Source organism: Actinia tenebrosa, unplaced genomic scaffold, assembly GCF_029948245.1.
Source record: "Actinia tenebrosa isolate PJP-AT-01 unplaced genomic scaffold, QUT_ActTen_1.0 PGA_scaffold13__45_contigs__length_12533684, whole genome shotgun sequence".
Taxonomy (NCBI): domain Eukaryota; kingdom Metazoa; phylum Cnidaria; class Anthozoa; order Actiniaria; family Actiniidae; genus Actinia; species Actinia tenebrosa.
Window position 1 is genome coordinate 7,322,149 of NW_028292573.1, and position 25,344 is coordinate 7,347,492.

The window sequence follows — 25,344 nt, forward strand, 5'->3', positions numbered from 1 at the left end:
GGATATAAACGCTAATTCAACTAAAAATCACTTAAGATTAAATCATTATAAGTATAACTACTTACAAATTCGTTTGAGATAACTAGAGAAGTGTTTTGAATGTTTTGTCTTGCTATTACGCTTTTGAACAATATTATATTGAGTCCTTGTGATCCGGCGTGCGAATGATTCCACAACAACTGAAATACAATCGCTCCTATCTAAATATATATCAGCACGTGTGCTATAAATCGTCAGGTAAATCATTAATCAAGTTGAGAGAGCGTAACACCAAGTAATAAAAAAACAACAGCTTTTTTCAGTTGATTCATCACAGAAGATAGCAGAGTCTAAAACACCAATAAAAATAACCAATTTATTTTATTTTATCACCAGTATTTGAGCTCATTATAAAAGAGTTGGTCGTGAGTTGGTTAGACTTAATAGAAATGTTCTCCTTTGGGCAATACAATCTTTTGTCAAGCAAAGATATTTCATCGTTACCGTCCTTTACAAAATGTCTGCTGCGAACCATTCTATACTATGCTTTCCTGTTAGTCTCTCTTCTTTTTGCTTTCCCTTTCTCATCCCCACCAACTGATAATATATCGCTTTATTTTCTACTTTTTATTAGCTGGCTTTAAATCACTAATCAGCATACTTACTTACCTTAGCTTTAGCATACAATACCAGATGATCCCCTCGACTGAGTTAAAGAGCTAAATCTATTCCAAGTTGAAGAAGAGCCTAGATATGAGACAATCTCATTGGCCGAGTGTAACATATCCATCGATAATGGGCGAGAATTAATTTATCAATACTGATACCCGATGATCTTTTAGAAAGAGATTCTGCCTGACCTTGTACTTGAACCTTTTGGGAATTAACTGTAGAAAAACGAACAGTTTTGGAGATGGCAAATCAAAACTTTTATACATAATTTTGGAAAAGTTCCATTAAGAAAATAATATGCTTTGAAAAAAACAATGATGTTTTTATTCCAAAAATAGTTAAAATTTTCGTTCGATTTTGTTCGAATCGACGATCAGATTTCAGAGCAGAATTATATCAGGCAAGAAATATACTGTACATGTGGTCTGAGATCCCGTTGACTAAAAACATTATGATCAGTAATTTAACATGTGTTTCGGCCTTAACGCCCCCCCCCCCCCCTCCCATCCCTTTCCAGGCTTTTACCTAAAGAACCAAACAGGACAGAAACACAAGCAAGAAAATGAGCTGGACCATTACCTAGAGGGTAAGCCAAGTTTGGGCAGCTGCAATAGTTTTATCACGTTGATTGAGCTATTGAAAAACGCCAAATGGATGTTGTAGGTCGAGTTTGATACGAAACTGCACGAGGTGCCTTTGTATACTCGCTCGGTATTTAAAGGAACTTTTTATTTACTCTTTCTTTCTTTCTTTCTTTCTTTCTTTCTTTCTTTCTTTCTTTCTTTCTTTCTTTCTTTCTTTCTTTCTTTCTTGCTTTCTTTCTTGCTTTCTTTCTTTCTTTCTTGCTTTCTTTCTTTCTTTCTTTCTTGCTTTCTTTCTTTCTTTCTTTCTTTCTTTCTTGCTTTCTTGCTTGCTTTCTTTCTTTCTTTCTTTCTTTCTTTCTTTCTTGCTTTCTTTCTTTCTTGCTTTCTTTCTTGCTTTCTTTCTTTCTTTCTTTCTTTCTTGCTTTCTTTCTTGCTTTCTTTCTTTCTTTCTTTCTTTCTTGCTTTCTTGCTTTCTTTCTTTCTTTCTTTCTTGCTTTCTTGCTTTCTTTCTTGCTTTCTTTCTTTCTTTCTTTCTTTCTTTCTTTCTTTCTTTCTTTCTTCTTTCTTTCTTCTTTCTTGCTTTCTTTCTTTCTTCCTCATTCATTAAGAAGCCTCGTCCTCATGTGCCGCGGTGCATGCTGGGCCATACAGATCACCGATCATCGATATCTCAAAACAAACCAAAAAAGATGGTTGCAAAAAAAATATTTTTCGACTATAAAAATCCAAAAACATGATGAAAAACAACCTCAGATAGCCTCTTCAAAGCTTATCACAACTTGTAGTACTTCCATTTGTCCAGAAAAATGGCACATTCGAGGTGAAATGATTTTTTACTTCTGGTGGGTTTGCTTGACCTTGAAGGAAAATGGCTTCTTCTCCAAAGAAAACAAATTGTAAGTGAAAATATTCAAGATTATTTTGCTATTTTTCCTGTAAAAACAAGTTCACTTTAAGTATTCCTCTTTGATTAGCTTCACTGAACAAAGTAGTAATTCCTAGGGGAATGTTTAAGGTTGCATAAGCTTATACAATCATATCTTTTATTCATTCTATACGAGGCTTTCGAATTTTCTTCTTATTTTTATTAAAAAATCAGTGATCAATCCCTTAAAGAAAACAACTTATATTCTCCTTAATATTATTTGGGATTTTAAACTAGACTATTTATGATTGATGATCTACAATTAAGTTTAAGATCAGCTGTATTTTTAATTTTCTGCATCAAAACTCACGAGGTGTAAAAATAATCCTTACGATCTGTCCGGGAGTCAATCTCAATTGTCTTCTTCTTAATCTTATTGTATTTTGAGAATATTTTATTTTTTCTTGGCGGAATGACAGTTTGTCATGTTTAATGCATGATTTACGACTGTTCCTGCTAGACTTGGCTCGATCGAATGGCGTCTACAATATATTTTTTATCTTATCACTTATTGATGATCGACTCTCCTCAATAGCAAGAAAAACACGAAAAATACAGAATTCCCAAAACAAGGTTCAGTTTTATAGCTTTGTTGTATCTATATATGTTTTTTATTTAACAGTTATTTTATATATTTGAAATAGAAACCTTATATTCCAGTTAAAGATCTAAATGTTTTCCTTCAAAATCTTCGCTTTCATAAGAAGAATTCAATCTGTCTTCGTAGTAAGATAAAATAAGTTAAATTTATGTTCTAAAACAGCTGGTTCTCATATTCAATCATATGCTGTTTGATTTAAGATCTGATAGATGTATGAGATAATGTACAGATCTTTGAATACAGATCTCTGTATATATCTGGTAAAATTCGTTAATTAATGAAAATATTTATATCTCTTTAACTATAAACTATGAAAAATACTGTCTACAAATGGTTATTCCATGACAGAGAAAATGAGCTTAACATCTGACATATAAGCACAATTCAATGCATATTAGATATAGAACTAAAATGAAAATAGTGCTGTAAAAATGCTTATTATACAACAGCTACAACAGCTTTATAAATGGCTGCTTCTCATACATTCTTAAAAAATATATAAGATTTTTGAGTGCAATATATTTTACTGTATGTATATATATATATAAGTGCCTAATAGTCAAATGATAGGGCTTAAAATAACGGCTTGACATCAGACAATGTCTGGTCAGAACTGGGACTTGTCTGGTCAAATTGTTGACTCACGGTTATTTTGACCAGTAATGTTTAGGCTGAAATGAGGTTTGAGTAAGCGAAAATATACTCCAATCAAATGCCCAAAACATGGCAAAATCATGCCACAGACACTGTTACAACAAAGTCATGGCAATGTCAGACCAATCAAATGGTGCAAAAGAAAATCAGCCAATTGAAATTCTAGAAAACATCAGGGTCACGGCACGGCATGCATATGGCACCAAGCTTTTCATAGTCATAGGAAAACTGCATTAGAGAGGTTGAACCGGCATTGAAATGGCTTCTCTTATTTAAAATTTATTTTCTTATATGTTAGTTTGCATACTACTGAGTTATATAGGACATGCATATACTCTATGTACCAACATTGAAATGGCTTCCCATGTTTAAAGCTAGATTTGCTCAATAGAGTAGTTTGCAATTGGGGCTGAGGTATGTATAACAAACATATATGCACCAGCATTGAAATGGCTTCCCATGTTTAAAGCTGATTTGTTTAATAGAGTAGTTTGCAATTGGACCTGAGTTATGTATTATATACACCAGCATTGAAATGGCTTCCCATGTTTTAAGCTTACTTGCTTATAGTTTGCAAATGGCACTATTTTAGAGTTATGTATAATAAACATATATGCACCAGCATTGAAATGGCTTCCCATGTTTTAAGCTTAATTGCTTATAGTTTGCAATTAGCACTGAGAGTTAATAATGTATAACAAACATATATGCACTAGCATTGTAATGGCTTCCCATGTAGGGAAGTTTGCATGGCGCTGAAACATATATGCACTAGCACTGAAATGGCTTCCCATGTAGGGAAGTTTGCATGGCACTGAAACATACATGCACTAGCACTGAAATGGCTTCCAATGTAGGGAAGTTTTGCATGGCGCTGAAACATATATGCACTAGCACTGAAATGTCTTCCCATGTAGGGAAGTTTGCATGGCGCTGAAACATATATGCACTAGCACTGTAATGGCTTCCCATGTAGGGAAGTTTGCATGGCGCTGAAACATATATGCACTAGCATTGTAATGGCTTCCCATGTAGGGAAGTTTGCATGGCGCTGAAACATATATGCACTAGCACTGTAATGGCTTCCCATGTAGGGAAGTTTGCATGGCGCTGAAACATATATGCACTAGCATTGTAATGGCTTCCCATGTAGGGAAGTTTGCATGGCGCTGAAACATATATGCACTAGCACTGTAATGGCTTCCCATGTAGGGAAGTTTGCATGGCGCTGAAACATATGTGCACTAGCATTGTAATGGCTTCCCATGTAGGGAAGTTTGCATGGCGCTGAAACATATATGCACTAGCACTGTAATGGCTTCCCATGTAGGGAAGTTTGCATGGCGCTGAAACATATATGCACTAGCATTGTAATGGCTTCCCATGTAGGGAAGTTTGCATGGCGCTGAAACATATATGCACTAGCATTGTAATGGCTTCCCATGTAGGGAAGTTTGCATGGTGCTGAAACATATATGCACTAGCACTGAAATGGCTTCCCATGTTTTAAGCTTAATTGCTTATAGTTTGCAATTAGCACTGAGAGTTAATAATGTATAACAAACATATATATGCACTAGCACTGAAATGGCTTCCCATGTAGGGAAGTTTTGCATGGTGGTGAGATTGATACACAACATATCTATTTTAAAGAGTGCTATAAAACTTATGCAAAATTTTATTTCATTTTCACTCTAACAGTATGATATTGTATGCCACGGCAATGAAACGGCTAATTAATTCCCATAATCTAAGAAATAAATCAATCCAAAGTATTTAGGAATCTTTTTTGAATATTGAATGAATGATAGAACATTGTTACACTGTATAATGTGTAGTTCCAGAAATCATCCATACCTACCCCACAGAGGAATTTGGAATTTCCGAAGAGTAGGGGGGGTTGGAAAAAGAACAAAAATGACAGAGTTTGTATGGAAGAAAATTGGAATTTCCAGGGGGTAGGGGGGTGTCTTAAAAAAAATTCCTCCGTGAGGGGGGTATGGATAGTTTTTGGAACTATGCAATTTGTCTGGCAATTAAAACAGTTAATTGATGAATATTCTTTTAATTTTATTTAAGTGGATTAAAACCTCATTGATAGCAAATATGACTAACAGTTCGTTATAAATCATGATGTAACGTTAAAGCCATGACACATGACATTGAAATAGTTTTCCAGTATGACCTTTCATGAATTTGCCAATTTTATTTATTTTTCTAATGAGTGAAAAACTTGATGATTGATTTCAAATATTGCTGGTTTTCAATCACTCCCAAGGGAGTGAAATAACCAAATACAAGGCGGCCATGTTGGTTGATGTTCAAAACTCAAATATTTATCATTTATCATATTTATATTTATATCTATATCTATATCTATATCTATATCTATATCTATATCTATATCTATATCTATATCTATATCTGTATCTATATCTATATCTATGTCTATATCTATGTCTATGTCTATGTCTATGTCTATGTCTATGTCTATGTCTATGTCTATATCTATATCTATATCTTTATCTATATCTATATCTATATCTATATCTATGTCTGTATCTGTATCTATGTCTATATCTATATCTATATCTATATCTGTATCTATGTCTATATCTATATCTATATCTATATCTGTATCTGTATCTATGTCTATATCTTTATCTATATCTATATCTATATCTATATCTGTATCTGTATCTATGTCTATATCTATATCTATATCTATATCTGTATCTGTATCTATAACTATATCTGTATCTATGTCTATGTCTATGTCTATATCTATATCTGTATCTATATCTATATCTATATCTGTATCTGTATCTGTATCTATATCTATATCTGTATCTGTATCTATATCTATGTCTATGTCTATGTCTATATCTATATCTATGTCTATGTCTATGTCTATGTCTATGTCTATGTCTATATCTATGTCTATGTCTATGTCTATGTCTATATCTATATCTATATCTGTATCTATGTCTATGTCTATATCTATATCTATATCTATGTCTATATCTATATCTGTATCTATATCTATATCTGTATCTATATCTGTATCTATGTCTATATCTATATCTATATCTGTATCTATGTCTATGTCTATATCTATATCTATGTCTATGTCTATATCTATATCTATATCTATGTCTATGTCTATGTCTATATCTATATCTATATCTATGTCTATATCTATATCTATATCTGTATCTATGTCTATGTCTATATCTATATCTATATCTATATCTATATCTATGTCTATATCTATATCTATATTTATATTTATATTTATATCTATGTTATTAATAATGTTAAGCGCTATTGGTCATTCTTTTGGAAACGCCGCTATATTAAGCTTTAAAGTATTTTTATTATATTCCAGTTCAATTAAGAATCAACCCAAAATGCCCCACCCCCCCCCCCCCTCCGGGTGTTGAGAGACAGCGGCCTTGCAGCAAATGCCACCTACAATTAACATAGTTTTTGTTATTATTATACACAGCAAATAATTTGTCTGTGCCGACAAAAAATGGTTCAACTGGTAGCTCCAGCTCACTGACATCAGAGACGCTAAGGACAGCTTTACCAAAACACTCACCTTCTCCCAAGAGAAGCCCTAGTATGTATATAACACTTATAATATCATGAATAATGTTCATGATATGTTCACCTTTGTTCATTGTAATTACCATAATTTACATTAATTTTACTTTAGCTATACATAGGCCGCCCAAAATTATAAGCCTTCGGTTTCTATTTTGAGCTGCCTTCTACCATCCTTGAGAAAAATATTTTATACTAAATTCATATCTATTGTATTATAAGTGTAAATATTGTAATTATCTTTTATATTCCTGGAATAATATAGGATGGAATAATGATTAAATGATTGATTGATTGATTGAAAAAATAAATTCATTAGGGTAAGACCCAAAGAAACTGCACAAATATGGGGTCACTTGCCTCTGGCTCGTGATTATATAGTCAATACAATACAGCTGCTCATGTTGTAAACATTACGTGTTTGAGATATAACACATGCACTGATCATCATATCATGAATAATTCATTAGGGTATGACCCAAAAAAACTGCACAAATATGGGGTCACTTGCCTCTTGCTCATGATTGTATAGTCAATACAACACAGCTGCTCATGTTGTAAACATTACATGTTTGAGATATTATAACGCATGCACAGATTGGCTGGCTTCTAGCCCAGGTCACTCACTTTCTTCCAAGAGAAGCCCTGGTATTGTCCCCTGGCTCAACAGCCTATCTATCTTTGAAAGTCCAGCAATGCTAATGGAATATAATATATTCAACAGGTCGCTGGTTTAAAAGAAAAGATGGAACAAAAAGTGACAGCGAAGTAAGAAAATAAATAATTTCATTTACAGTGGTAATCGAAAAAACCATTGGCACCTAGAAATATTCAAGGAATGTTCTATTCTTCTTTGGCCAATCAGAATTGACTTTCTAATCACAAGATAACGGAAAGATAACATAACACTTCTGATTGGTTAAGAAAAATTCTTGAAATATTTCTATGTGCCTATGTTTGGATAAAACCCAAAATCAGTGACAACCCTTAAATTCTCAAAAATAAAGTACCTGATAACCAAATATTCCATTTGATTGTGTCTTGTTTGACGATAGATGCAAGAGAGTGAACTAAAACATCATTACATACCAAAAGAACGACCAAAACACTTCAGTAAAGTGTTGTCACAAATCAAAGAAGGCTCAAGAATGCAGTCCAGGTAAAGACCAGGCAATTGACATACCATGACGTATATGATATATACATGTACAGTATATTTATAGGGAATGGGGGATGGGATTCGTCATATTATATAGTGTACACCTATTTTTAAGAAGGTTGTCATCACAAAAGGTGATAGGCAATAAGCGATAGAGTGCTTTTAGTCTCACTGTTGAATAGTTAGATAAATGTATCTAACTTAGTAGAGAAATAAGAGAAAAATATCATATGCCCTTGGCAGGATTTGAACCCACGTCTTCGGTATTCTAGTCCGATGTGTTAACCACTACACTACAAGGACCAACCACGCTGGTAACGCAGCCAGAATATGAAATGTAGGGTATTCGTGAGGATCCCAGAGCGATATTTTTTCTCTATAGGTAAGTTGAACACCGTAAATGTACGCAGATAATAGACATAGTAAAGTAGAAATTATGCGTTCGGTGTGTATATAATGAAGTAGAGAAATAAGAGAAAAATATCATATGCCCTTGGCAGGATTTGAACCCACGTCTTCGGTATTCTAGTCCGATGTGTTAACCACTACACTACAAGGACCAACCACGCTGGTAACGCAGCCAGAATATGAAATGTAGGGTATTCGTGAGGATCCCAGAGCGATATTTTTTCTCTATAGGTAAGTTGAACACCGTAAATGTACGCAGATAATAGACATAGTAAAGTAGAAATTATGCGTTCGGTGTGTATATAATGAAGTAGAGAAATAAGAGAAAAATATCATATGCCCTTGGCAGGATTTGAACGCATAATTTCTACTTTACTATGTCTATTATCTGCGTACATTTACGGTGTTCAACTTACCTATAGAGAAAAAATATCGCTCTGGGATCCTCACGAATACCCTACATTTCATATTCTGGCTGCGTTACCAGCGTGGTTGGTCCTTGTAGTGTAGTGGTTAACACATCGGACTAGAATACCGAAGACGTGGGTTCAAATCCTGCCAAGGGCATATGATATTTTTCTCTTATTTCTCTACTTCATTATATACACACCGAACGCATAATTTCTACTTTACTGTATCTAACTTAGATAACTATTTAGTTGACGTCACCTAAAATAGTAAAAGCGTGCCAAATAACGGTCATGCTAATCCGGGGGCTGTTTTACCAGAGAATGAGTGAATAGACATTCATTTGTATCATCGTTTCTCCCCCTGATCTCAGTAGCTGTTTACTCGTAGTTTCAAATTTAGGTGACGTCACCTAAAATTTTAAATAACTTATCTAATTTAGTTGACGTCACCTATTCAACAGTGAGACTAAAAGCACTCTAAGCAATAGGAGATACGTCATTCCAAGATCCATGAATAGCTGGAATGATTTGTGTTTCTGCTTCTTATTCTCGTCATGAACATGGAACTTGGTGTTGAGACTGATCAATTTTTTTTGTTTTATTTAAACATATTTATCGTAACATTTACCCCAAAAGCAATGTGACTTACAGGGGCTTAAGTCTATTTTACAATATAAATAATAAATAGCAACAGCGGACAGTAGGAAATAAGTACAATAAATACACAATAAATACAAACTAAAATAGTACAACAGTCACATAATGAGATAACAATAGGAAAAAAACAACATCAAAGACAGATTGAAAACTATTAGTGGCTAAAATATATTTTTGAACTTCAGAAAATAGTGTATAATTACTTTTCAAGTCTAATTCTTTAAAGCCATAAAGTAAACAATGTAATTTTTGCTTTTTTGAGAACAAATGTTCTTTGTATTCAACCAAACCATTTCCATGTCGGAAGGACCTATCGTCTATCGCCTTTGATGATGACAACGTTTTTTGAAATAGATGTAGAACAGAATAAAGAGTCATGCGTCAGTATTCTTCTTGATAATTACTTCTTAATTTTCTCACAGTAGCAGACGACGAAGTAAGACCTCAGATGTGTCATTAAGCTCTTCTGGTACTGGAGGTGTGGATGTAGCTGGTGGAAATCAAGGCTTGACGAACAGAAGTGGATCTGCTGAATTGCATTCTGGAAGAAGCAACACTGCACTGTCTGCTACTGATGAGGAAAACATGGATCTGGATTCTGTAAGATACAGTATATGACATCCATCCATCCATCCATCCATCCATCCACCCACCCACCCACCCACCCATCCGTCTGTCCGTCCGTCCATCCATCCATCCATCCATCCGCTCACCCATCCATCCATCCACCCACCCATCCATCCACCCACCCACCCATCCATCCATCCATCCATCCACCCACCCATCCATTAGAAACTAGTATAAGAGAAAAACCCATAGAGTGTGTGACTTGATATATTTGTACCCGTCCAAACAGCTTGATGGGATCATGGGTTCTCAAGAGAAAGACACTGATGAAGTGGATGGGCAGGTTGACTCTGAGGTTAGTATTGATCATTACATCAGTACATCTGTCTGTATAACAATGTTTAGGTAGTATGCAATCATTCCTATGATAAATGACATGCCATAACTCTGTAATGGCTTGTATGAGTGGGAAACGTACAGTACTGACTTACAGCACATACACGGTATGACATGCTGTAACATTGAAATGGCTTCCCATAAGAATGGTTCTCGTATGAGTGGGAAACATACGGTACTGACGTACAGCACGTACATGGTACGACATGCTGTAACATTGAAATGGCTGCCCATAAGAATGGTTATCGTATGAGTGGGAAACGTACGGTACTGACTTACAGCACGTACACGGTACAGCATGCCATAACATTGAAATGGTTTCCCATAAAGCCCCGTTTACACTAGCAATTTTTGCGGCAACTTTTGCTGCGATTTTTTTGGGCTTTTGTCCATAATAAATAATGGTAAAGAATTTACTTGTAAAGTTTTTTTCAAGATACCAAGATTTTCCTAGACGAATGTCTCTTTTGAAGGATGAGACAAAAGATTTCATATTTCCGAAAATTGCCACAAAAATTGCAGCAAAAATCACCGCAAAAATCGCCAGTGTAAACGGGGCTTAAGAATGGTTAACGTATGAGTAGGAAACGTTTGGTACTGAGTAACAGCAGTTATGCAATTTGTTCTAATGCTGTTCTAGCATAATGTACTCTTTTGTGTCACAGAGGATAGCTCACGCTATTGAACGCCTGAAAAGAAAGATGGCCAAGACAAAGCAACAGATACGACAGCTACAAGAAGAGAGAGATGGTAAGAATGGCATATTTTGTTTTTATGTCTTATGCATCTTACTGTAAAGGGCCATATAACAATATACAGGGGCGGATCCAGGGGGAGGGGGTGCAGTGGGTGCGCACCCCCCTGGTTAGACTTTGTGCCCCTACTTCGAAGATAATCAATACTGTTTTTTCCTTTGATTCTAAGGTGTGCACCCCCCTGAGCTAACTTTGTGTGCATCAACCCCTCTCCCCCCCCAAGCAAATTCCTGGTACCACCCCTGATATATGAGACATACCTCCATTCAAGAATAATAATGAAAAATCATTAATGTTCTTCTAGAACTAAAAGATGATATTTCCTTCTATGATGATACATTGACATAAAAATACTACGAGTTTCAGATTTAAGTAAAAATTTAAAATGATAGCAAATTGCGAATAAACCAAGTACAAATCGTGTTTAAAATGACAAAGCATGGTAAAAAGTTCCCTTAACTGTGCAATCGATTAATTGCATGCGCGGTGCTGTGCAATTAATTAATTTCACTGATTAAGAAAAAATTCGCAGCCAATCAACCAATCAGAAATGAGTATTTATGTAGTGGTATTTATTTATTTATAATATATATATCCATAAATAAGTAGGCAACGGTATGATATATATTTGGGTACACGAAGTAAAAATAATGATTATTTATTCAGAGTATATTTTTGTCGTTCAGAATCGGTGAAAGAATATTTGGAATCAACAGAAGGAATGCAAAATCAAGCAAAGTAAGACATCTCTGTGTGTGTTTGTTGTGTTGTTATATCCCTAGAGAGTTTCTCTCTTACTCTTACTAGTTTTCCCAAAACCCAACATCATTGCAAGTTTAAGTGTTTGAGTTTTGATGAAGGATATAAACCCAAAATCTGATGATGATGATATAAAAGATCGTTTGCAAAAATACAGTGTATGAGCGCCCTGGTAGTAGTGAACAGACTGGTAGCTAAATTACATGGTAGCGAACTGGCTGTAATTCCAAAACAACTACATATTATCAACTCTTTTTCGGACCCCTCCCTCCCGCATAAGTCCATTAAAAAACCCTTACAATTCATACCCATTAATAATGGAAAAAAATGATACAATTGAATTCATTTCCAGAGTGAAGATAAACTTCGAGAAAAAGAATCAAAAAACAAATGCTACTATAGCTCAGCTGCAACGAAAACTCCAAAAATACCACAAGGCCATGGTGGTAAGTACTCTAATTTCTGTTCATGTTTGATCTGATCCCAATCAACGTCCACAGGATCTTTACGGGAGCACAAAGATGCATGGGTATGAATTTTGTACTTGGATCTAGTAAGATTGCCAATAGTCTCCTTCACAGTTCCCTGCGCCATCTTGAAAGGTAGCCGTGCCTTTGTATTGAAGCGAGACGAACAGTGAGCTTGCAATGATAGGGACATGTGAATAATTGTCCAAGGTGTTAAAAAAAGTTTCTATCATTGCAAGCTCACCGTTCGTCTCGCTTTGATGCAAAGGCACAGCTACCTTTCAAGATGGAGCAGGGAACTGTGAAGGGGAATATTAATGGATAAATGATGAATAGAGCAAAGCTTTGCTAATGCATAGTTATTAAATGTATTTCTCATGGGATTTTCTTTCATATTCTTTCACAGGACTTAGAAGAAAATGGCACATTGTCGTCAAAAGTAATGGCAAAAGAAGTCTTAAAGTATGTATGAATAACTTGTGATAGTTATACGTCTTATTTACAAGGATAATAAATTATCTTATCAAACTCATGAATAATTCATGAGGAAATCACAACAGAAATCACGACCGTGAAGAGTGTTGTAAATCTGATACAAAATTGTGTTCATTTGCATAAACTTCAAGTTAGATTTTCTTGGCCAAATTCACTTTAATTTTGAAAATTTTAGTGAAACACAAAGGAACTAACCTAGACGCTTGATAAGTCAGTCGGCTACGCCTCGTGGTTGTATATCTGATACAACACGGCCACTCATACTGTATATATTGTCTAAAAACACCACTAGTAACTTAAATAATGCTTTCTGCAATTTTTTTGAAAAACTTCTGGACATAAGGATTTCAACTTTTTCAATAGTAAACCCGAGATCACTATTTTAATAATCTAAAATTGAATTTACTGGTATGTTGCTGGCTTTCAATCAGCTGATAAAAGTCTTGGAATTCGTTCATTATCTGCTCCAAATACTGATCACCATCTGTTGTTAACCAGAGAGAATTCTATCGAAAATTTTCAGCTGATAAACAGTAGGAATGTAATGACTTGGTGTGAAACCCAGCAATATTGATTGGTTCATTTGAATTCTATGGGGGAGGGGGGGGGGGAATTTGGCTGCAGAAGGAAAAAGCTCCTGGGGGATGGGGATGGGGACATCGCAAGGGCGTAGCCAGGGGGCAAGGGGGCCATACTCCCCCCCCCCCCCACTTTCCCTCATGGCAACAAAATGGTGGCTTTTTGGAATCTATTGCTTTTCTAAGTTTTGCAAAATTAAAACGTAAAATCTTTTTTATGTGGTGGCAGATTTTTAAGTTTTAGCCCCCCCTTCAAAAAATCCTGGCTACACCCCTGCATTGTTGTTCAGAAATTTTACAAATCAATTCTCTAGGAGACTGAATGTCTATACTCGTCTTTTCTTCCAGGGGAGTAAAGGATAATATTCGTGGTATATCTGGGTAAGTGTACTAGTAATACAATGGTTTAGAGTGACATACCCTGGGATATCCCATGATCCACTTGTGGTATATCTGGGTAAGTGTACTAGTATTACAATGGTTTAGAGTAACATACCCTGGAATATCCCATGATCCACTTGTAGTATATCTGGGTAAGTGTACTAGTATTACAATGGTTTAGAGTAACATACCCTGGAATATCCCATGATCCACTTGTAGTATATCTGGGTAAGTGTACTAGTAATACAATGGTTCAAATAGAAATGAAATCATCTTCCCATTACATTACTCTACTTCAATTTCTTTCTCTCTTTTCTTCTTCCCTTTCATTCCCATTTCCCATTCCCTTTTGTTCCATCCCCTGTTGTCACAGCTTATTTATATCTGTTTGTTTTCCTCAGAGGAGTCAAGGATGGCGTGAAAGGGTAAGCCCACACATTGGTATCTAATCACCTTCTTTTTACATAGCCTGGCCACAGATGCACAGGCAGGTGTAGCTTTAACGAAAAACTGTTAAATCCTTGTTATAAGCCTTATCACCCACCCCCCCCCCCCCCCCCCACCACCAGTTTTAAGCCCACTCTGTGATACAGTGCATACCATATTACCGACGTATAAACTTTGTAAGAAATTGCACAAATTAGTAAGTTCAGTAGACCTCAATAGACCGTAGACCTACAAACGTCGTACAATTTTGTTACAGATATATGGTAAGCACTCTATTTCGTGTTTATTTAACAATTATTTTCCGAAGGTGAAGTGAATATCAGTGAATAATAACCGAAACGAAGTTGAGGTCATTATTCTCGATATTTACTGAGCCTGAGGTGAATAATTATTTTAATATAAATACACAGGTGATTCTTTCAAAAAAAAAGAAAAAAAGAAGATAAAAGACACATTTAAAATTAGGAACAGCAACAATGGCTGAACGCCATTTGGATTGTCGCTGGAGGTGATTATCGTGTGATAGTGTGAGTTACTTGACCAATCAGCGCGCAAGATTTTCAATAATCACCTGTGTATTTATACTAAATACCGTTGACAAGAAAAAGAAACTCGGCTCGACTGAGTAGGAGGAGAGAAAAAAAGGAATGTTAACAGCCTACGTGTTGATCGATACTGAGCTTTGATGGAAAAATTAAAAAAGTTGGGTGGGATAACCAAAGAAAGAAATGACCTTTTCCTCTTCATTCCAACCTTTTTCCTTTTTTTCCCCCAAGTCTCAAAAGCCTCCTCCACCCCCCCAACCCCCCACTCCCCACCCCCACCCCCACCCCCATCCTCTTTATAAGCCCATCAAAAAAGAAAACTTACTTATAGGTATAAGAAAGTGGAGATAACTAGCTAAAAACTAGTGTGAGCTGCGTCGGTGTTTCTAATGAAACAGTAAAAGAGACTGACCGCCGTCTTGTTGATCGCATTTGCAATCATCTTTATGATATTCGCAATAACGATCCCACCAAACCAGTTTCCCGCCATTTTAATCTAGCTAACCATTCTCTTTCTGACTTCATTGTTTTCGGTCTTTCTTTGATTAACGGCAACAATGATTGTCACAAGACGTATAAGAAAGTGTGAGCCTTACTGATGATTCACCTTGAAGATCTTATCGCGCTGAAGGGGGCTTTCGAAGTTAAATATCGAATCCAAATCCCATTCTTGCAACCAATAATCTCATTCCTTTCCTGAAACATTGTTTATTGAAACTTATTCAATTCATTATTTCTTCCAGGGCCGTTTCGAAGCCTTTAGAGATCATTAAAAATAAGTTTGGAAGCGCGGAGAACGTTTCTACTGTGTCGCCAGTACCTGGTTCAAGTGAGTACCACTAAGAACGAATGATATGAACTGTTTGAAAGGAGGGTCTCTTGAGGTCTTTTAATCCCTCAAGCTATGAAGAGGAATTTCGGACATCAAACTATCAGGCATAAATTTTATCGAACCCTGAAACAACCTCTGGGCTGATCTAAGTCAGGGCATGGCTAACTCACAGATTGAACCCTGAAACAACCTCTGGGCTGATCTAAGTCAGGGCATGGCTAACTCACAGATCCAACCCTGAAACAACCTCTGGGCTGATCTAAGTCAGGGCACAGCTAACTCACAGATTGAACCCTGAAACCACCTCTGGGCTGATCTAAGTCAGGGCATGGCTAACTCATTGATTGAACCCTGAAACAACCTCTGGGCTGATCTAAGTCAGGGCATGGCTAACTCACAGATCGAACCCTGAAACAACCTCTGGGCTGATCTAAGTCAGGGCATGGCTAACTCACAGATTGAACCCTAAAACAACCTCTGGGCTGATCTAAGTCAGGGCACGGCTAACTCACAGATTCCTGAAACAACCTCTGGGCTGATCTATGTCAGGGCATGGCTAACTCACAGATGAAACCCGGAAACAACCTCTGGGCTGATCTAGGTCAGGGCATGGCTAACTCACAGATTGAACCCTGAAACAACCTCTTGGCTGATCTAAATCTGGGCACGGCTAACTCACAGATTGAACCCTGAAACAACCTCTGGGCTGATCTAAGTCAGGGCACGGCTAACTCACAGATCGAAAAACTCCTGATCCTCCTGTAAAAAATATCCACAAAAGCTTTAGATTTTACGATTTGAGATATACGTTCGCCAGGCCAGGAAAGAGGATGCTTTCTCACACCACTGAGTGTCCACCTCCCCCCCCCCCCCCCCCCCCCCCCCAGTACACCCATCCTTGACCATCGCCCCTGCGGGCAGTAGTTTTGCAGTAGCATGGGAATACAGCAGTAGGATGTATAATTCAATTTATGCTGGTTTTTTATCATCCTTTCTTTAAGAAACAGACGGCATGGACGAGGAGCACAGCATTGCTTCTGTTACCGAGGAAAATGAATCTCGTTTAGTGGGAAGTGATTCTGACAGAAATTTCCCTCAAGCAGCATTCAGGTGATTGCTTTCTTCCACACCTTGCCTCGCTTCGCCTCTCCTCTCCTCTACTCTTCACCTTATTCTCCTCTCCCCTCTCTCCTCTCTCCTCTCTCCTCTCTCCTCTCTCCTCTCTCCTCTCTCCTCTCTCCTCTCTCCTCTCTCCTCTCTCCTCTCTCCTCTCTCCTCTCTCCTCTCTCCTACCCCCCGTCCCCTCTGCTCCCCCTCTCCTCTCTTCTTTTCTCCTCCATGCATTCTGGCTATTTCTTAAATAATATCTCTGTTTCAAAGCCCTCATTACATCAGCGATGATGACTCGTCCAGTGCTGCATCTGGTGCACCAGCAAGGTATGTCATGAAGCAATAACATCAACCGTGTTTTCTGTCAAAAAATAATGGTGACCACGACTTTTAAGTATAGCAATGTACCCTTCTTGAAATTGTCTTGTCTACAAGGCTAACACGGAAATACGAAAGAAATGACACAAATTCCATCAAGAAAAGTGTGATTTCTTTTTGTAATTTCATGTTAAGCTCTCATCCACGATACTTTTGAGAAGGGTCCATTAGTAAGGAAGTTTCTCCATAACAACCAGCATATACACCCTTCTCATAATGACTGACGAGGGCAAAAAACCGAGATCACCTAGTCATCTTGTAAGGCTGAGCAAGGCTGCTCATTCAGAATAAAGGTGGATAGCGCGAATACAGGTCAAAACAAGAGTTAAATTTCTATACTTTTCTCTCATAAACTCATTTAATGTACTTTTATATCTTGTATTGTGAACTAATGACTGGGTGACCTCGTTTTTGTGCACTTGTCAGCCATTATGAGAACGGTGTATATTTACTTTCATTGTAGTTTGCCTCATCATCACTCAAGTCCACGATATAGCCTCCCGCCCAGTCCACCCGTCACCTTCGAACAAGATATCAACGACGTGAAAGAAAACCAGTCACGACTAAACGAAACCATCGACTCTTTGAAGGTACGTGGCCTCTCAACCAACCTTGACTTCCTTAAAAATCACTTGTCTATCAAATGCCGTAACATTGAAATGGCTTCCCATAAGAATGGTTATCGTATGAGTGAGAAACATACGGTACTGACTTGCAGCACGTACACGGTACGACATGCCGTGACATTGAAATGGCTTCCATAAGAATGGTTATCGTATGAGTGGGAAACATACGGTACTGACTTACAGCACGTACACGGTACGACATGCCGTAACATTGAAATGGCTTCCATAAGAATGGTTATCGTATGAGTGGGAAACATACGGTACTGACTTACAGCACGTACACGGTACAACATGCAGTAACATTGAAAAGGCTCCCCATAAGAATGGTTATCGTATGAGTGGGAAACATACGGTACTGACTTACAGCACGTACACGGTACGACATGCCGTAACATTGAAAAGACTTCCCATAAGAATGGTTATCGTATGAGTGGGAAACATACGGTACTGACTTACAGCACGTACACGGTACGACATGCCGTAACATTGAAATGGCTTCCCAGTGAAAATAATTGCTACGTGTGGCATCCCAAAATTCAGTCACCGACAACGTTACATATAACAGTCGCACCAAGAATGTGCACAAGCTTTTTTCTGCGACAGTTTTTTTTTCCTTTTTCTTCCTGTGTTCTAATTTATCATTGTTGTCTTTCAGGAACAATTAGATCTTCTTGCTCGATCGCTACAGGAAGAGAGATATAAATCCGAGGTATCAGAAACTTCACACTCACTACCTCTATTATTCATTTCAAAATAAATGCTATAAATCTCGCGTTCTGATTGGCCTAGAGCGCGTGCGTTACGAGAACACACAGCACGCGCGCGCACTTCCTTTCTCGTCATACTTACAAAATAAAGGAAAACGATGAAAACGTGGTCACGTTTGCCGGGAAGAAAAAAAAGTCAATCTAGAACTCTCTATTTAAGTGTGTCGTCCACAGGAATCGAACCTAGAATCTGACCATTAGGACTCACGCTGATTTAAGGTGGACGCTTTAGCGCAGTTGGTGTCTTCTGTTGGTTGAATGTTGGTCGTATTAATGAAGATAGATTGTTATCATATTGTGTTTTTAGCATCTTCAATGTCAGTTAAATGATTTAACCTCACAGTGGAATGATATGACTGAACTGCACCAAAATGAGGTAGGTCTCCTCTCTTCTGTTCTGTTCTCTTCTGTTCTGTTCTCTTCTGTTCTGTTCTCTTCTCTTCTGTTCTCTTCTCTTCTGTTCTCTTCTCTTCTCTTCTCTTCTCTTCTCTTCTCTTCTCTTCTCTTCTCTTCTCTTCACGTTCTTCGCTACCCATATTTCTCTTCCTCATTCGACCTTTCGCTCTTTCCTTTCCTTTCTATCTCCCCTCCATCCCCATTCTTTTCCCATTCTTATCATTTCTCCCAACTATGACTACTCGTTCCCATAATATATTTTCTACTTCTGTTACATTATAGATGATGAGTCTGAAGATAGAACTCGAACGTGCAGAAGAACGCATGGAGTGCGTAGAGTACAGACTGTCAGAACGAGCAGGAGAAATTGAAGAGGCGTTGGATTCATACGTTACTAGAGTAAGATCTACAAGTCAAAATGCTAAAATATTCATTTATATTCAAGTATTATTTATTTTATTTTCGCTCGTAAATCTGTGTGGTAAATTTCGTATGACTGTTACAGTAGGGAATAGACGATATCCTATGAACCAATCACTGCGAGACGTCACTCATCCAATAAGATGGCAGCGTTACGGTCACGACATGAAATAGACGTTTATCTTTGGGGCGACGTTTTTCTCCATTTCAGACCACGTGTCATTGTCTTGAGAAAAACATTCTTTGAGTTGTATACGTATTCATTTGTCTTGCCATGCGCAATCGTTAAACAAAGAAATGATACTCTAGGGAATGACACATTCTCTTGAGTATAAGATTCTTTGTTTGAGTTGTATCCATATTCATGTGTCTTCTCATGTGCTATCGTTAAACAAAGAAATGATACTCTAGGGAATGACACATGGTCTTGAGAATAAGGTTCTTTGTTTGAGTTGTATCCACATTCATATGTCTTCTCACATGCACCTGTTAAACAAAGAAATGATACTCTAGGGAATGACATGTGGTCTGAAATGGAAAAACATGGTTACAAAGACCCTTACAGCATGTCGGAATGCAGCTCAATTTTGAGGACATAACAATAGGTTTCCAATCCTCGTGAGATTGAAATTCTTTTGTTTTGTCCTCCAAATTGAGCTGCTTTGACGTCACATGCGAGGGGTCTATTGTTATGTTGCTTCTATATATTTAAAAATATGATTTTGCGTGAGCATGTCTCTGCTCATGTCCAGAACTGGACCCACTTTACTCACTAACCGATTTATTTACGCCTCAAAATAAAAGGAAATACTGCGCGCGCGCACGAAATACAAAGACTGATCGTTAAGGCCCATTTACACGGAACAACTTGTCTCTACAACTGTCGCGCGCAACACGATGACGCCACTCTTACGACACGAATTGCTCCGTGTAAATTATCCGTACAACTTGCTTACGACTGTTTCATGCAACACGAAAAAAGTTGTAGCCAATTTCCGCTACTCGGTTTGTCTCTGGGTCCAGTTCTGAACTAGTCTCGCGCAGAGTTTTATCCCAAATGACGTAGAAATCGTTACGTTATTTTACAGATAACTAAAGTAGAGACTGTACAACAACAGAACCAGCAGATGGTTGGAGCTTTGGATGATTACTTGGAACAGTCAGTACAGGCAAAAGCATTGTTTTCGAAGTTTCTCAGCGTGGTTTTGGCAGTGCTGGCTATCATTCTTATTGTCTTTACATCCATTGGTAGAATGATAGTCCCTTTTACTAGAACAAGGTATTTATATATCTTTTTACAATAACAGAGCGTATTCTCGCAATCTGATTGGCTTACAGCTATGAACAATAAGAGGACAGACACATAGAATGTCAACCTTTTTCCTTGTTTTTATAAGTCTCTCTTGTCATTTCTTATTGCCATTTTTTAATATAAAATTAAGGAAAAGTATTCTGTATTTCTACAAACGAGATGTTGGTTTAACCTGGTTTTGTTTGCCAAAAAACTCGTTACAAATAACCGCAATGATTCGAACTGCATATACTATACAAGTATGTGCGCACTATATCATACACTGTACAGTATTCAATATTCACAAGACAACCTTCTGTGTATGTATATACTATACAAGTATGTGCGCGCACTATATCAAACACTGTACAGTATTCAATATTCACAAGACAACCTTCTGTGTATGTGTGTACTATACAAATATGTGCGCACACTATAGCATACACTGTACAGTATTCAATATTCACGAGACAACCTTCTGTGTATGTGTATACTATACAAGTATGTGTGCGTACTTTATCAAACACTGTGTAGTATTCAATATTCACAAAACAATCTTCTGTGTATGTGTATACTATACAAGTATGTGTGCTTACTTTAGCAAACGCTGTGTAGTATTCAATATTCACAAGACAACCTTCTGTGTATGTGTATACTATACAAGTATGTATGCGTACTATACCATACACTGTGCAGTATTCAATATTCACAAGAAAACCTTCTGTGTATATGTATACTATACAAGTATGTGTGCGTACTATATAATACACTGTGCAGTATTCAATATTCACAAGACAACCTTCTGTGTATGTGTATACTATACAAGTATGTGCGCGTACTATATCATACACTGTGCAGTATTCAATATTCACGAGACAACCTTCTGTGTATGTGTATACTATACAAGTATGTGTGCGCACTATATCATACACTGTGCAGTATTCAATATTCACGAGACAACCTTCTGTGTATGTGTATACTATACGAGTATGTGTGCGCACTATATCATACACTGTGCAGTATTCAATATTCACGAGACAACCTTCTGTGTATGTGTATACTATACAAGTATGTGCGCGTACTATATCATACACTGTACAGTATTCAATATTCACTAGACAACCTTCTGTGTATATGTATACTATGCAAGTATGTGTGCGCGCTATATCATACACTGTACAGTATTCAATATTCACGAGACAACCTTCTGTGTATGTGTATATTATACAAGTATGTGCGCGCACTATATCATACACTATACAAATATGTGCGCGTATTATATAATACACTGTGCAGTATTCAATATTCACAACACATCCTTCTCTGTCTTATTCCAGAGGTCGGCTGATTTTCACAAGCATATTGATCATTACCTTAATCCTAATATGGAAATATCAAGACAGTGACGTCATAACAGCAGTATTTGCGCATTTCGCGCGCAACTCAGCCACGGCCAGAGAGAAGATCAACTCTTTACTTTCACCGATATGGAAGCTATTTTACAAGGAACACAACTCGTAATACTAGGACAGATTTTTAATTGATTCTGAATGAGACTGAATTTTTAATTTATATGAATAATGAATGGAAAATTTCTCGTGCGCATGCGCAATCGTTTTATTGCTTTGCTGTGATTTCAATCTCGTACAAAGAGTCTGCGCTTCTTCTGGCCTGAGACCAGGATTTCTTGGACTTCCGGTATAAGAGCGCATATACGTTAAAAGACTTTCCAAAAAATTTTAAAAGATTATTCCAGATTTCTGATTTTTATTTTGATTGGAAATAAACACAGAACTCTGTTTGAAAGCATGATTTTCATTGTTTATATTTCACTTCCGGAAAACTGCGCATGCGCCAAAAATGGATTATGCCAGAGCCCTCGTTCTTCGCCTCAGGCCTAGCCTGCGTCACATCCGGAATTTTCTTCGTAAATACCGTCTGCGAAACATCGCCAGAAAGCTTGTGTGGACCCCCCGCAAATTGCGCGATTCTATATAATAGATTCTGATTGGCTGTTAGCCATGCTCATTCTCATGTGAACTCCCATTGGATAACACTAACCCCTTCTCTTTTTTTTTTTTTTTTTTTTTGTTGCTCGGTTTCAATTGTCGCTCGTTCCAAAGTCCCCCCAAAACCCCGGTTTTTTGCTTTGCAGGCTAATATTTCGCAGACGGTATTTACGAAGAAAATTTCGCATGTGACGGGCTACCTCAGGCCAGAAGAAACGCAGGCTCTGGGTACGTAACCAAATGACCTTCATGTTAATAAGCTTAGAGCGTAATGTTTGCTCATGATAAGTCACCTGTCATTGCCTTGAGTATTATTCCTTTGTTTTGACTCCATTATTCGAATACCGTCTGTATTTTTTTTTTTTCACCAAAAATAATTTTGACAAAAATGCAGATTATATGAACAGGGCAGAAAAACAAAAAGCTCGCTACTTTCACGATTTTTTAAATTTAACTGAGTTTAATACTCCAAATTTTTAAGCGTTTCATTTGTGTCACTAGCTGCTGCTCGAAACTTGTAACGAAATTTTATCGAATCAGAGTAAATCTATTTATTAGTATTCACGAAAATGTCAGTTTTTCTGCTGATCAAAATATCACCTCTCCCAAAGTACACGGCTTTATATCTCAAATACGCATTCAATAAATTTGATCGCATTTGATATTTTGCTATTTGGCTCCAAAAGAACGTGTTTACAAAATATTGAGCTTAAATACGTAAAGCTGTCCTTATGACGAAAGGCCAAAAACCGTTTTTCTGCCCTGTCGCAAAACTGAGGTTTCTTGCCTGAAGCTTGCGAAAATTGACTAGTGAAAAATAAAAACATGACGCCATTGCAATAAAAATATAAAACTGGTTTTTTTTTTCATTTTGTGGCCTGGAAATCCATAATTTTCAAATTTTTCAGCTGGATACAATAGCGCAGCGCAACCGTGACGTCATAAAAACGAAGACAAAGGCGAAATTCGGACAAACAAACTTACAAGTTTACCTTCAGCAGATAATTTTCACAGCCGATCGCAGTTGATCTTAGTTTACATGGGTTATTATTGTAACTTTAAGTAAAAATAATAAAATCGGTTCGTATAATCCTCGTAACGGTTAAACAGAATGCAATGTTTGTCCGAATCTTTAAGCTATTTTTAGAATCAGTGCACTGCGCTATTCTATCAACATTTGATGGTGACTCGAAGAATGATATTTTTAAAGCTGCATCGCATTTAAATATTTTCTGCATCAATTTGACAATATTGTGGCAGAATTAAATAATAGTCAGTGTAATAATAACTGTATTCGAACACACAGCAAAGAGAAATAGTGTTTTTACAAATGCATCATGTATAAAACGAAGAAGAATGGTAATTATAAAATTGGGTAATACACAGATGATGCATGGATAGGTAAATTATACATAACATACACGATAATTATATAATATTACTTACTATCAATCACGTGACTTTTTGGAGTTGACTGGGGGGCAAACAAGCGGTAGACTGGGGGCAACTAGCGGATGCTAAGTCAAAACATATCAAAATAAGTCTTCAAACTATTGTATTTGACTATTTTCACGACATCAAACGAGAAAACAAGAGATCAAAACAACCTCCAAGATTCTACAAGCCATTAAAAAAAGCTATTACCGGAAGCGACGTCTTTTGATAGCAACCTATTGATGGTTGCAAGCATTCCCAAAGAGAGTTCCCAAAGAAGCAACGGTGTCGTGCGCTGCTAATGCGCCGCCTCTCACCAATGCGACCTGGGTTCAAGCTCTGCCGGTCTCGATGTCGTATGTCAGTAGAGTTGTTTGTTGGTTCTCTCCTGTGTAGTATGTGAGTAGAGTTGTTTGTTGGTTCTCTCCTGTGTAGTATGTGAGTAGAGTTGTTTGTTGGTTCTCTCCTATGTAGTATGTGAGTAGAGTTGTTTGTTGGTTCTCTCCTGTACTTCGAGGGTTTTTCTCCGGGTTCTCCGGTTTTCCTCCCTCCTCAAAAACCAACTTCTAAATTCTAATTCGATCTTTGGGCTTTCACCTAGTTTGGAGCCTAGCTCTCTTGTGATTGCCCCGTCCCACGCTGTGATACGACAGCTAAAGCTAGTATTTATTTTTAGATTTTTTTAGACCATTGTGGTGCCGTTACTGCGTTTAACTGAGACCTAAATCACAAACGAAAAATTGAGTTTTGGTGGACATCAATCAAAAGGGTTTCTTAAACATGTCTAAGGATTCTGACTCTGAATTGCAAACGATTATCGGTATCAACTTATCTGATTTTGAAGAAACTCAATTCACAGTCACTATAGCGATAGTTTTGTAGTCAAGCGTTCGAAATTCGGAGCCGGAAATCTGTGACATTTTTGAGAAAATATATCCAGAGCGAGAAATATTCACAGCGACAAGAAGAGTCGTTAAAAGTTTATTGATGTCTTTAATGTTTTTGTTTATTCTATAGAATATTCGTTGACGTT

General features: G+C 37.1%; 1 protein-coding gene across 4 annotated transcripts; it reads left to right on the forward strand.

The window, feature by feature from the left end:
- The first annotated feature begins 1,891 nt into the window (after positions 1-1,891).
- Positions 1,892-23,972, forward strand: LOC116305365 (transmembrane and coiled-coil domains protein 2). Of its 4 annotated transcripts, none has more exons than XM_089029090.1 (21): positions 1,892-2,131; positions 6,924-7,040; positions 7,749-7,792; positions 8,080-8,183; positions 10,081-10,258; positions 10,515-10,580; positions 11,287-11,371; positions 12,063-12,114; positions 12,488-12,581; positions 13,009-13,064; positions 14,024-14,056; positions 14,458-14,481; positions 15,792-15,877; positions 16,882-16,990; positions 17,261-17,317; positions 17,832-17,958; positions 18,650-18,703; positions 19,069-19,137; positions 19,440-19,556; positions 20,666-20,856; positions 22,206-23,972. In XM_089029090.1, the coding sequence occupies exons 1-21, from the start codon at positions 2,104-2,106 to the stop codon at positions 22,387-22,389; spliced, it is 1,875 nt and encodes a 624-aa protein (XP_088885216.1). In that variant the 5' UTR covers positions 1,892-2,103; the 3' UTR covers positions 22,390-23,972. The 4 variants fall into 4 exon arrangements, with proteins under 4 accessions (XP_088885216.1, XP_088885218.1, XP_088885217.1 ...); XM_089029092.1 differs by having other exon boundaries at positions 16,888-16,990; XM_089029091.1 differs by having other exon boundaries at positions 10,084-10,258.
- Positions 23,973-25,344: the final 1,372 nt, after the last annotated feature.

Bases quoted from the DNA above. Each gene is read 5' to 3' on its own strand.
- LOC116305365 (XM_089029090.1), top strand. From the start codon at position 2,104: ATGGCTTCTTCTCCAAAGAAAACAAATT. The intron at 16,991-17,260 runs GTGATTGCTTTC...TCTGTTTCAAAG, and splicing joins TTCCCTCAAGCAGCATTCAG to CCCTCATTACATCAGCGATG. The intron at 19,557-20,665 runs GTAAGATCTACA...GTTATTTTACAG, and splicing joins TGGATTCATACGTTACTAGA to ATAACTAAAGTAGAGACTGT.